The following is a 13,001-nucleotide window of genomic DNA, read 5'->3' on the forward strand; positions in this document are numbered from 1 at the left end:
TTGGTAAACAGATTAAGACACGGGTTGCACAACCCAAAACATATTGAAGAAAAAAAACTGATCAAAACAAGACAAATCTACATGAGTCAACTTTTTTGTTTAAAAAATAATTTAAATTTTTTTCAACAGTACCTTTCTCTAAGTACACGGTTTCGCAGTTAAATTTACACACGAATTGCTATTATTTAGCTTTTTTGCTATTAATTTTTTATGCAAAAAAAATCTATGATTTTTTCATTAATATATAATTTATTTTTATTTTGATGACTTTAAATCAATTTGTTAGTTAATATATATATATATATATATATATATATATATATATATATATATATATATATCAAATAAGTGAAGTACACGAAATTAATGGTTTGACCAATTAATAACTGTACAGATCTGAGCTTTGGAAGATCAGCTTAAGCAAAATGATTATCACAAATCATATATAGCTGGCAGTGGTTTGAGTTAGATCGAGCATAAAGAATTTTGAAACCATATCTGTTCTGTGATTAATATTACTGATATATTTTAGTATCACATTTATGTATAGAACACACATTTTTGTAACAAAGTAGAGAGTTTTCCTACTTGAAAATTGGAACACCATAATTTCTCCCAACATCTTCATGTGAAAAAAACAGTCTTGGTATGGTTTCTCTCTACTCCATATTTGTGTCATCTTGCGTGTTTGATGGATCAGAAAATAAGTAAGTAAAGTGGGTTACTTTTAGGGTGAGTTGAACATAAAGAGAGATGTGATGGATAATAATAGAAGGTGAAGAGGTTTAACGCGGCAAAGATGGATCTGCATTAGGCAGCCATTGAAGAATGCATCAAGGTGAGGATAAGGATAAGTTTAAGCAGCTACATTTTGGAGTGCATGTCAGGGTTTGATAAAACGAGAATATTCCTATTAAAGAAAATGGTATTAAAAAGAGATAAACTAAACCTCGATTTTGAAACAAAAAGAGCAGGGAATTTTAATGGGTCGTCGCAATCCATCAACGTTATAGGGAGACTCCAATTCCCATTCCAATATTCCCTTGAATAGTACTCATTTTGTTTTTCTTCAATTCCAACCATTCCTGACAAAACCACAATTATATCACCCCAACCTCATTAAGTAAAAAGAAAAAGAAAAACATTTTACTGCTGCACTGCACTGCACTGCACGTACCTGCTTCTCTATTTCCTTCTCTTACTCTCTGCATACACAGTCCTTTCATATTGATGACTAATCCCCAGCTTCCATAAATAACTACTCCTTTTTCGCTACCTTTTCGTTCAAACAACAAACAACTCCCATCAATTCTCTTTCCCTGCTGGTGGCAACTAGTCTCTGCAATATTAAACATTGTTTCGTCACTGCTTTGATTACAACTTTCCGTGTCGTCCTTCATCCCTACTGGGATGCTACTTAAAAAGCCCACCATCACCTCTCACCAAACCAATGCAATAGCATAAACACATCCATTATAAAACACAAATCTTTTTGCTTATTTATAGACACTTCAACCATTCTTTACAATAAACACTTCTGTTTGAACCGGATACTACTCTTTTGACTATTTAATGCAATTGTACGTCATGAGCTCGTACTCAAAACCACTTTTAAATTGGAACAACGGTACACCAGTGAGTGTTACTCGGTTACTCTCTACCTTTCGTTTTTTTAATTACCTCCTTCAATCATTCACTCTATTCTCTTCTTCATGTTTCCCTCTCAACACCTCCTCCTACTTTCTATGTTTTACTATATTTGATTCACTGTGTCATTTCCACATTCTTTTCCTTTCTTATGTAATTGTACTACCTCACTGCCCACTTCTGTATCTGATATTCCAGATCTCTACAATCCCTATGTGCACCACTCCGCACGCAGTAATGCCAACCTTTGCACCCTTGCCAGAGCCAGATCTCTCCTTAAACATCAGCCCTCCATTCACTTCAGATCCTGACGCTAAACAACTGGAAACAACCTGCAGCGGATTCACATTAACCACCAAAACGCTTTACACCGATCTGTGCTCAACCTCGGATTCTGGTAGCAGTGGAAGCGATTTAAGCCACGAAAATGGTTTTCGCCACACTGTCTACAACCTTGTTCATCGTGAACCACCGACATTGAGCTTAGGCTCCGGAAGGGAAAATTTGAATCCTTATCCTATACAAGGAGCTGTGTCGAGAAACTTCAATCACCTCCACAACTACCAACCTCAGACGAACACCGCTGATTTCAAACGAAATGCTAGAGGCATTCAGGGTGTGAAAAGAAGCTCCAGAGCTCCTAGAATGCGATGGACCACTACCCTCCACGCTCACTTTGTTCATGTGGTTCAGCTTCTTGGTGGACATGAAAGTAAATCATCAACTCAACTATCTAAGCATAGTTTGCATGCTATGATTCAGGATTTAAACAGTGGTTGTAAACGCGGTCACTGTTTCTTGCGATGTTTGACGTTGTGTGGAATTGCAGACAAATGCAAGTTCTAGTTGTGGTGGAAGAAACCCTGAAAACCATGATGTCGAGGCGGAAATCGTGACTGCAGACCATTTTTTAAACCTTGAATTATTAGTTTGATCGTTATTCCATTATGAAAGTTTGATATCATATTACTCTCGTTAATTTCCTTTGGTTGCATGTTTTGTTGGTGGCAGGGGCAACTCCGAAGTCGGTGTTAGAGTTAATGAACGTGAAGGATCTAACTCTAGCTCACGTGAAGAGTCACTTGCAGGTGGGGTTACTGTTTCTATCTCTCTGCATTCTCCCTGGTTCCTTTTTCGTGGTAATTAATGAAATTTTCTTTTTATTTTCTGACTTGACAAAACAAACATATAAAGTTCCTTAGTCATTGCCTCCCGTAGTGGGGAAGCTAGAACAAAGACTAAGGACAAAGAGGTATCTAGATGCTAATCTTAGCGTTGTGGACTTTTCTTCTCATTTTATTTCATGCGGGATGTTCATGCAGATGTATAGAACAGTGAAGAGCTCTGACAAAAGCAGCGCAGGTAGTTGGATGTTCCCTCTCAAGGACCCCATTTTCGTTTCTTCTATTATTGTTATTCTCTTTGTTTGAAATCCTTGGTGATTCGAGTGTGGCAGCCCATGATTTGTTCTAGTACTGTTTTCAATTAAAAATCTGAGAAATTATATTCCTAAAACTTTTCCTCTGACTTTTGCTGTGATCTTCCCCAAAGTTTAATGTTTTTTGGAACTGAACCGATAAATAAAAGAGTTTGAACAGTCTAAAAGAAAAAGAAGAAGAGAAGACTAGTTATGAGGTAGAATAAGAGATATGGTAATTAAAAGGAAAGAAAAAAATATAAAAAATTGTGTTCTGAAAGAACATTATATATACATAACTGGTTGGGATAGGACTATAACTTTAAAGTTTACATGTGAATTATTAAGGTGGTGTCTGATAAAGCAAGAATAATGGCTCTACCGCCGGTGGTGAAATTACAGGTTATGGGCAGACAAGTATAGGGTTGAGCCGAAAGCCAGGGATTGTCAATCTGCATGGAGCTTGTGAGAGACCAAATTTGCCACAGCCGCTGATAAAATCCCACAGGTATTCATTGCACTATTCCACGTCCTCTCTCCTATAATTTCAGTTTTTTTCTCTGCAAATATTAATTCTTTCTTTTCTCAGCATCAATAATCTCAACCTAATTAATTTCTTGACGGGAGAATGTAAACAACATTTATACCAATAAGAATATTTATTTTTTATTTATATATTTTTATTCTCATTTTACCTTCTATATAAAATTGTGACATGTTTTTTATATTATGTTATATTTGTAATTCCTTTCATTAACATTTAATTATTTTTTATTATTTCTTATATATATATCATCTATATTTTCCCTTATCCGATTTTAAGAGATAATGTTTAAGATAGATGCAAAGAAAAAGGAATATTACAAGTTCTTGTATATACTTTTTACATGAATATGATATCAATATTTTTCTTTTGTACATTTTTATTAACAAATATAGTGTTGCGGTGTGGTAATCTGTTTTAAAGTGAAATAGAACTGAACCTAAAAAAATTGATCTTGAACTGTTGAATATAGTTTTTGATGTGTTGAAGTTAATCACAGACATATTTAATATTGAAGCATGCATATATATGACCAGAGAAATTGATTGTAGCTAGTGGTTAAAAGTCACTAGAACAAAACCTAGATGTTTCTATAGGTTTACGCCATGTCATTTATTCGGTACAACAGCATACTTATACCTTAATATATCTCACATTCCCCCTTTAATCTATCTGTTCCTTCCACATTGTATTTATAATCCATTATAGTTTTCACTCTCCTTATAATTATACACACTTAGTGAGTATAATTGCATAGCAGTGATTCACAATACTGCTGTGCACTGTCTTTTTCTTCTGTAATATTCCATCGTCAAATTTTTATGTTAAGTCATCTACAAAGAGGTACAAGTAAAATGTAAAGTACGTAAAAGTCATTATCTAGGGACAAGTGATTTAACTTTGGCAGACACAACTATGAAATGTAGAAACTTAACTGCTTCTTTGGCTCTGATCTTAATTAAGTTATCACCAGAACAAGCTGATTAAGTTCAAGTTCAGCTTTGCAAAACTGATATATATATATATATAGCAGTATCACGACGTAATTAACCTAGAATTTCCTTTTCCTTTTCACTTCTCACTCCAAGTTAATTGCTATGAGCTTTACCATCAAAAGCCAATGATCATAAAAGGGTATTTGGATTGATCTAACATTTTGCTTGCCTCTATCCAAAAAAATAAGCTTAACTATGTTGCTTTGACATGTTTGCGTACCTTATTTACCTAACTAATTTCTTCACATACTTTTTACACTCAGGACGCCATGGCGATCATCGATGGAGACAAATTCAATAAATTACGTACAGAGCCCCATTATAAATTCAATGTGTTCTGATATGAGAGAAAACCAAACCATGGTAAGTTGGAACCCATAGATTCAAACATTGCTTTCACTAGTTTCAGTGCAGTTTGCATGTACTGCATATATCTTGAAAATAATTAATTACACTGGAGTAACAGTAATATTTAAACAGGTGGGTGGACAGCATTATGGAGGCCTGTCGAATTGCATGGAGGAGAAATTGGAATCTTGCACTTTGTCACGTTCCGATATGACGCTAGACCTAGAATTTACCCTTGGAAGGCCCACTACTTGCAAAGAGATCACGCAGAAACAACAGAATTAACTCTTCTCTATTGTTGAACACATTGGAACCCTTTCTTTTCTCATTTAAGCATGCCCCAACTTATACTATAACTGAGAGAAGAGGAACTTTATATCCGTAAGAATCGGTTTCTTTTTCCATGATACATATATTTATGAGTTTTGTCCAGCTACAAAAAGAGATGAGAGAAGAGGATAAATCTTTGCTAGGAAACATTTGCTTCTGTCCAAAGAATTCAGAATATGTCTTTAATGTCATTTTCAGTGCAAAGAGTAGAAGAAATATAATAGTTCTCTCAGACAATGGACCACACATGTTGTAATCGTTCAGAAGAGGACCCATCTTGAACTGGTGGGTCAAGATTTATGCCACTGTCATGACATCATTCTCAGCTTCATATTATATCAGAGTTTAGATTTCAAAGTTTCTTCGTAATTTATTTGGTATTAATTTTTATTTCTATTTTTATTTACAGTTTTTATAATTAATCGAAAAGATAATTTATTTTAATTTTTTCATTTTGAAAATTTATTTAATCAATAAAAATATTTTTATACTATTTTTTGCTTTCTGTTTGTCTCTTACTCTCCTTTTAATTCTGAACATTTTTCTTTTTCCCTCGAACACACACATTTTTAAGATTATGTAAAAATGAATTTATATTTATAAAAATTAAAATAATTTAAATTTCTTTTCTGTTTCAACTTAATTGAAAAAATGTTTTTTTATTTTGAAAATTAGTTGCAATTTCGTTTATATCGGAAGTTTAAAAATAGGAGTTCATTGCCCTGCTGAATCTAAAAAAACGCAAATAAAATTTAAGTCATTAAAATTTGTTACCCCAAAGATACTTTTCAATAGATAATTAAAATTAATTATAGTTTAGGCATGCAGTAAAATATATACAAATAGGTTTTAATTCTCCTAAAATCTTCTATTGATTAGAGATCAAATCCTGAGATGATAAAACAATATTTAAACAATCTTTGTCCTTATTAGAAAATATTTTTTCTATTTTTATGATAAACCATGAATTCTTTATCGATTAGTAGACCTTATAGATCTCAATATTTAAACAATAAACTATCTATGGATTATAGTCGACCTTATTAATCTCAATATGTTAATTATGCCTTCACAATTTATTCTTAATCATGACCTCCTTACAGATAAGATTCTATATCATTTAATACTAGTAAAATATGGAACTACCGTTGTGTTGTAAAAAGAGCAATGTTATCTAATGATTTTACTCAATAACACTATTCTTAATAGAAAAGTGGGAGGATAAAGTTTTGAATTCTTCTTAATGTATTAATTAGTTCAACGGACATCTTTAAAGTAATTTTAAACATTTATTTTATTATTTTAACAATGACCGATAAAATTGCTGTAAATAAATTCAATATATAACATCAGCATAAGAAACACCATACCTCCAATCCAAAAATAAATAAATATTGAATAGTCATTTACTTCCTCCAATAACAAAAATCTCTACTATGTTGGACGTCAAACTCCTACACAACCTCTTCATTAGTAACAATAACATCCATCCTTCCCATGGATAGATGACATCGAATACCATCCCAAGTTTGACGTCAAACTTGAATGCACAATAAATAATAAACGGTCAGTTGTTTTCCCAAAGAAATAATTTATACTATAATGAACGTCGAACTCCTCCACAATACGACGTAAACCTCTTCTTTGATAACAACAGAATCCATTAAGACTCAGCGCCGCCCTTCCCCCTTCCCCATATAGATGACATTGAATACCAACCCCAAGTAATTTAATCTCACTCTAGTTCCTATTTACTAAATTAAAATTTTATACTAATTTCTTATTGATTTTCTTCTATTTAAAACTCTTAACTTTCAACTTTACAAGTTAAATTGATTAAATAATTTTTATTTCAAAACCAAGCCAGTAACATGTCAAATTCAATCTAGACAGAGAAATAAATTTACTGTCTTCTAAAATATTACCCTTATAAACTAATTTTAAAAAATTTACTAAATAAATCTTAATTCGTCAATATGTCTTCTATTATTATTATTATAAACTCATTTTCATGTAAACCTAGATATTGTAAATTTGATATAACAAACTTTGGTTAGAAATTCTAGTGTAAGTTGAAATAAAAAAATAAAACTATGAATTCATTATCGTTATTTAATAAATATATCTCCTTAAAATACTTAACAAATTTGACAAGTAACTTTCAAAATTTATTCAATAATTTCAAAATATAGATTTTTAACTAATAAATTAAAATATCAGTTGATGAACTACTTTCTTAGTAAATTCTTATTCTAGAAAGAAGAAATTGAGGATGAAATCTTGAAGTGTAATACGTAGAAATTGAGGATGAAATCTTGAAGTGTAATACGTATTTCAGAATTTCAAACACAAAAATAAATAAAAAAATGTTACTTTAGGAATAGAAATGTTTTATTTCTACTGAACTTTAATCTAAAATTCACCAATTTATTGCCGTGTTTCATTCTCGTTGACTGACATGGATAAATAATGAATTCTTAATCCAGTGACGTTTTAAAGTTAGATTAATCAGTTGACTAATGGATGTTTGGCATTAACACTAACTCAACAATTATTCTCTGACCCGTTCCTCCTCATGTCATCATCTTATCATTTACTCTATCTATCATCCAAACGATGTTTTTTATTTTGGAGTTTTGTTAAAATCTAAACTAAATAGTAATGATAGTTTAACAGTTTATATATTCAACAAACAATAAATTTTGTTAAAATAAATTTTAAATTATAATTCCAATATTATATTAAAAAATATATTTTAAACTTAACGTAACTTTACAAAATTAATTTATAAAATATTAAACTAATATATATATTTTAAATTATTTTTATTTATAGTCAACTTCTAATATTTGCCAATAATATATATATAATGACACGATCAATATCTCATCTAAGCATGAAACAATAACGTTATCTTCTCTCTTATTAAGAGTGTGTGAATCAGACCATACTTGTACCAATGTGTGTTTTAAATGACCTTTTTTATTCAAATACCAAACTTCAATGAAGAAAATATTTTTGAATGGGATTAATGTAATCAAATAATAATAACAACAACCATAAACTTATTAAATGATGTTATAGAAGAATATAATTAACACTCTTTTAACACCTATTATTATTTTTTATATCTAAAACCTCTCTCTTTACTATATAAAGTGTTAGATGTTCATAGATTATTTTTAACTAAAGTAACTGGAAGAAAACAATATATAATTTAGCATTTTACAATGTTTATAAGAAATTATTATCTAATCCAAATTTACGCGTCCCCATTAACCTAGACTCGTAAGAAAATTTTGTTAACATTTTTTTCTTGTAAATGAGAAAATTTTGTGAAGTTTATAGGACCATCTCAAGCGTATGTATTAGTTGTAATAATTTGTCATTCCCCACCTACAGTATTGGCAGATGATAGCATAAATAGAATAGGATATTATTATTAACATTAAGAGACAGAGGCATGGATAATGATGTGCTCATCTTTAGTAGTTGGTGGTTTAGAAAATGTTTTAAAAATAACTTTAGCTAATTTTATCAAGAATAAAAATATGTTTAATTTAAAATTAAAATTTAGAAAAGTGAATAAGTTGAATACTTAGAATGTATTGGATACGAGTAATATGGAACTAAATAGAAAGGTTGAAAGACACTTCAGGAAATTTAGAACTGCTAACATTTTATTACAGTTAGAGAAGGTAAACTGTACTCAAAACATATACATATTAGATACTGTTATATCAATCCGCATACGTATGATATATTTATATTAAATACAACTATATATATATATATATATATATATATATATATATATATATATATATTACATATCATTAATGTTATAATATAATATAATAAATTATTTGTCATCGATTTTTTAATTTTAAAGCACTTAATTTTGAAAATAATGAACTATAATAATCGTTTATGCATTATACTTTTAAATATAATTAATAGTAAAATTATTGTTTTGTCCCTTTTGATGATATTTTTATACTTTTATATTTTTTAATAAATTTTGGACCCATTTATCAGCAATGAGTGTATATTGATAAATAATGAATGAAACCTAGGGATTTTTTTTTAAAAAAGAAGAAGAAGAAGAAGAAGTTATAAATGTAAACAGATTTTATTTTATGATGTTCAGCTATGATTATTTTTACAATTTTTTATATAACTGTTCAATTTTAATAAATCACCATACAAATTAAGAAATGAAAGTTTATTTTAAAATATCAGAACAACAAAAGCACGAAACACAAAACAATAATTTTATTATAAATAAATTTAATTATGTTATAATTTAAAAATAGAATACGTAAATATTTTTTTGGTTTTAAAATAAAATAAAAAGTCATTCTGGAAGAATCCAACTCATGGTTAAGAAAAAAGAAATTGTTATATTAATAAGGCAGAGTAAGGCATCTTGGAAAAATTTGGGAAAGGAGTTATCAGCTTCAGCTTGAGGGGAAAATCATTTCACTCTAATTCTATACTTTTTCGGAATTCAATATATGATGCTATTTAATTAATTAAAATGTTATAGCATCATCATTTTTCAACAAAATGTAAGAATTTGTTTATTATGCAACGGTTATTAAAGATGAGGCATGCTTCAGGCTACTAAATTCAGTACTATTTGCAATATAAATTGATTGAACACCATCTCCATTTTTGCACAATCTTTTTCAAAAACATGGATTCCTCCTTGAAATTAACTATTGTAGCCATTTTGGTAGCCATGTCAGTCTTTCTCTGGCATGCTTTTCTCAGGAAGAAGAGAAACAAAGGAGGTGAGAACAATAAAAAAGAGGCTCCTGTCCCAGTTGGTGCATGGCCACTCATTGGTCACCTACACCTTCTGGGTGGCCAAGACCAACTTCTCTACCGAACACTAGGAACAATGGCTGATCAATATGGACCAGCGTTTAACATCTGGCTCGGTACTCGCAGAGCATTTGTAGTTAGCAGCTGGGAAGTGGCTAAAGAATGTTTCACAACCAATGACAAGGCACTTGCCTCACGCCCCACAACCGTAGCCGCAAAGATTATGGGATACAACTACGCAGTGTTTGGTTTTGCCCCTTACAGTCCCTTTTGGCGTGAGATGAGAAAGATTGCAACTCTTGAACTTCTTTCCAACCGCAGGCTCGAAATGCTGAAGCATGTGAGAGTGTCGGAACTCAGCATGGGCATAAGGGATTTATACAACTCTTGGGTCCAAAACAGGTCTCGGCCTGTGGTTGTGGAACTGAACCGGTGGTTGGAGGATTTGACTCTGAACATGGTGGTTAGAATGGTGGCAGGGAAACGCTACTTCGGTGCCTCTGCAACGTGTGATGATGATGAAGCAAGGCGGTGCCAGAAGGCTATTAATCAGTTCTTTCATCTCATTGGGATTTTTGTGGTTTCAGATGCGCTCCCGTTTCTGCGTTGGTTTGATGTGCAGGGGCACGAGAAGGCAATGAAGAAAACTGCCATGGAGTTGGATGCCATACTTGAAGGGTGGCTACATGAACATCGTATGCAAAGAGTTGATGGTGAAGTTAAAGCTGAGGGCGAACTTGATTTCATAGATGTCATGTTGTCTCTTCAGAAGAGTGGTCAGCTTTCAAATTTCCAATATGATTCCGACACCAGCATCAAATCCACATGTCTCGTAAACTCAACAACCTAATTTATTCCTTAATAACTTACTTTATGTTTCCTTAATCAGCTTTTGTCTCTCTTTATGCATATGTAAGCACCAAAATTCTGAAGTTATTCTTTCTGACAGTACTTTATAGCAAAAGCTTTGCAAGGTAGAAATTACTGAATTTTTGTGTGGGAATATATGCAGGCTATTATACTCGGTGGCAGTGATACCTCGGCCGGAACGCTTACTTGGGCCATCTCATTACTCCTGAACAATCGGCAAGCATTGAAAAAGGCCCAAGAAGAATTGGACCTGAATGTTGGCATGGGTAGGCAAGTTGAGGAGTCGGACATCAGAAACCTTGCATATCTTCAAGCCATTATCAAGGAAACCTTGAGGCTATACCCAGCTGGGCCTCTCCTAGGACCAAGGGAAGCCCAAGAAGATTGCAATGTCGGAGGTTATGATGTCCCTGCTGGAACACGGTTGGTGGTTAACCTGTGGAAGATTCATAGGGATCCAAGGGTGTGGGAAGAGCCTTCTGCTTTCAGACCAGAGAGGTTTCTGACAAGTGATGCTGTTGATGTTCGAGGCCAAAACTTTGAACTCATTCCCTTTGGGTCTGGTAGAAGGTCTTGTCCCGGCATGTCTTTTGCACTCCAAGTTCTTCACCTGACATTGGCTCGCCTGCTTCATGCATTTGAATTTGCAACTCCATCAGATGAACCGGTTGACATGACGGAGAGTCCCGGTTTAACAATTCCTAAGGCAACTCCCTTGGAGCTTCTTCTCACTCCTCGCCTTCCACACCATTTATATGCCTACTAAATTAAGCATGCATCTTCTAATAAAACCTTTTACCTTATTCTTCGAAATTAACTTCATGAAATTCCACTTCTTGATGTTAGGCCATCACATGACATGAGGCCGTTACAGTAAAAAGTCAGTGTTATATGATATCCTTATATTTTCCATTAAAGTATTACGGAAGAGATGAAATAATAATCTCATTTTATACTTCATGATATGCATTTCATCGTATGATATACTAATGGAGTGAAGTGATGGTGTCTTATTTTGTCAAGATAATTTAAAAGACAATAGATAGATGGATTTGAAAATAAATTTTGTGTTTTTCTAAAGAATTTGGGAATGAAAGGAAATGGATTAGAAACGAAATTTGTGAATAATTTAACTCATGTAATAAATAAAAGAAAAAGATTTAATAGATAGTAAATAAAAACTATCAAATTGTTTTATATTATAAGTAAAATGAAATATTTTCTAGATGAATTAAAATTATTTTTTTAAAGAACTGTTATTCAATAATTTTGAAAAAAAAAATTGATAATGATAAATTTTAAAGAATACATCCCAATTTTTGTATAAAAAAAGTGAAAGAAAATACCAAAATGAAAAATGTAACCATAATCTTCAATATTTTTCACATATGCAGCAAGGCTATTACTCTCGAAGGCTACTAAATATGGTAAATGGATCAAGAATTACAAGAGGATATATAATTAAGAACACACACATATGGATATTCATGGAATTGATTCCACAAATCCCAAAATCGATTCTCTTGCCTTTAACCCTTCATGAAATTGGTTCCACTACATCCATAATCGATTCTCAACACTTCACTGTCAATTTTTTTTCTAAAGGTAAAAATATGCATAGTTTTTCCTCAGTGTTTGTATTTTTTTATGAGCCGGTTTTTATGTATAAGTATTTTGGCCCAATTATTATGCGTAAGTATTTTCATGAGCCAGTTTTTCTGCAAATTTTATGCGCCAGTCACCTAATTACAATTGGTTCACAGTGATTTGGCGAAAGCATATTGAGTTTGGGTTTAGGGTTCCTGTTGTTCTCTGATTTTGGGATTAGGGTTTGCTGAAATTGAAAAATTAGAGATTTCTGGTGTAATTGATTTTTTATTCGAATTGAATTGGTGATTTGCGTATTGTTTCTGCGTATGGGTAGAGCATTTCTGGATTGTTTTGGGTTAGATTTCTCGTCGTAGCAGAGAGAGACTTTCTGTAATTGAATTTAATTAATTCTACCTTAAAAAAGTTTGTA

General features: G+C 32.0%; 2 protein-coding genes across 2 annotated transcripts; both read left to right on the forward strand.

The window, feature by feature from the left end:
- The first annotated feature begins 1,305 nt into the window (after positions 1 to 1,305).
- LOC124824509 (uncharacterized) lies at positions 1,306 to 5,638 on the forward strand. The gene is made up of 6 exons (XM_088108050.1): positions 1,306 to 2,359; positions 2,659 to 2,735; positions 2,970 to 3,009; positions 3,467 to 3,572; positions 4,867 to 4,966; positions 5,084 to 5,638. Exons 1-6 carry the CDS (start codon positions 1,573 to 1,575, stop codon positions 5,234 to 5,236), a joined length of 1,263 nt encoding a protein of 420 aa, XP_087964176.1. The 5' UTR covers positions 1,306 to 1,572; the 3' UTR covers positions 5,237 to 5,638.
- A 4,342-nt stretch (positions 5,639 to 9,980) lies between these two features.
- On the forward strand, positions 9,981 to 11,747 carry LOC124824491 (xanthotoxin 5-hydroxylase CYP82C4-like). The gene is made up of 2 exons (XM_047296916.1): positions 9,981 to 10,943; positions 11,124 to 11,747. Exons 1-2 carry the CDS (start codon positions 9,981 to 9,983, stop codon positions 11,745 to 11,747), a joined length of 1,587 nt encoding a protein of 528 aa, XP_047152872.1.
- Positions 11,748 to 13,001: the final 1,254 nt, after the last annotated feature.

This window comes from Vigna umbellata, chromosome 2 (assembly GCF_029865625.1).
Source record: "Vigna umbellata cultivar VRB3 chromosome 2, Vumbellata_1.0, whole genome shotgun sequence".
Classification (NCBI taxonomy): Eukaryota; Viridiplantae; Streptophyta; class Magnoliopsida; order Fabales; family Fabaceae; genus Vigna; species Vigna umbellata.

Bases quoted from the DNA above. Each gene is read 5' to 3' on its own strand.
- LOC124824491 (XM_047296916.1), top strand. From the start codon at position 9,981: ATGGATTCCTCCTTGAAATTAACTATTGTAGCCATTTTGGTAGCCATG. The intron at 10,944-11,123 runs GTAAACTCAACA...GAATATATGCAG, and splicing joins GCATCAAATCCACATGTCTC to GCTATTATACTCGGTGGCAG.
- LOC124824509 (XM_088108050.1), top strand. From the start codon at position 1,573: ATGCAATTGTACGTCATGAGCTCGTACTCAAAACCACTTTTAAATTGG. The intron at 2,360-2,658 runs GTAAATCATCAA...TGTTGGTGGCAG, and splicing joins GCTTCTTGGTGGACATGAAA to GGGCAACTCCGAAGTCGGTG. The intron at 3,010-3,466 runs GTAGTTGGATGT...GTGAAATTACAG, and splicing joins CTCTGACAAAAGCAGCGCAG to GTTATGGGCAGACAAGTATA.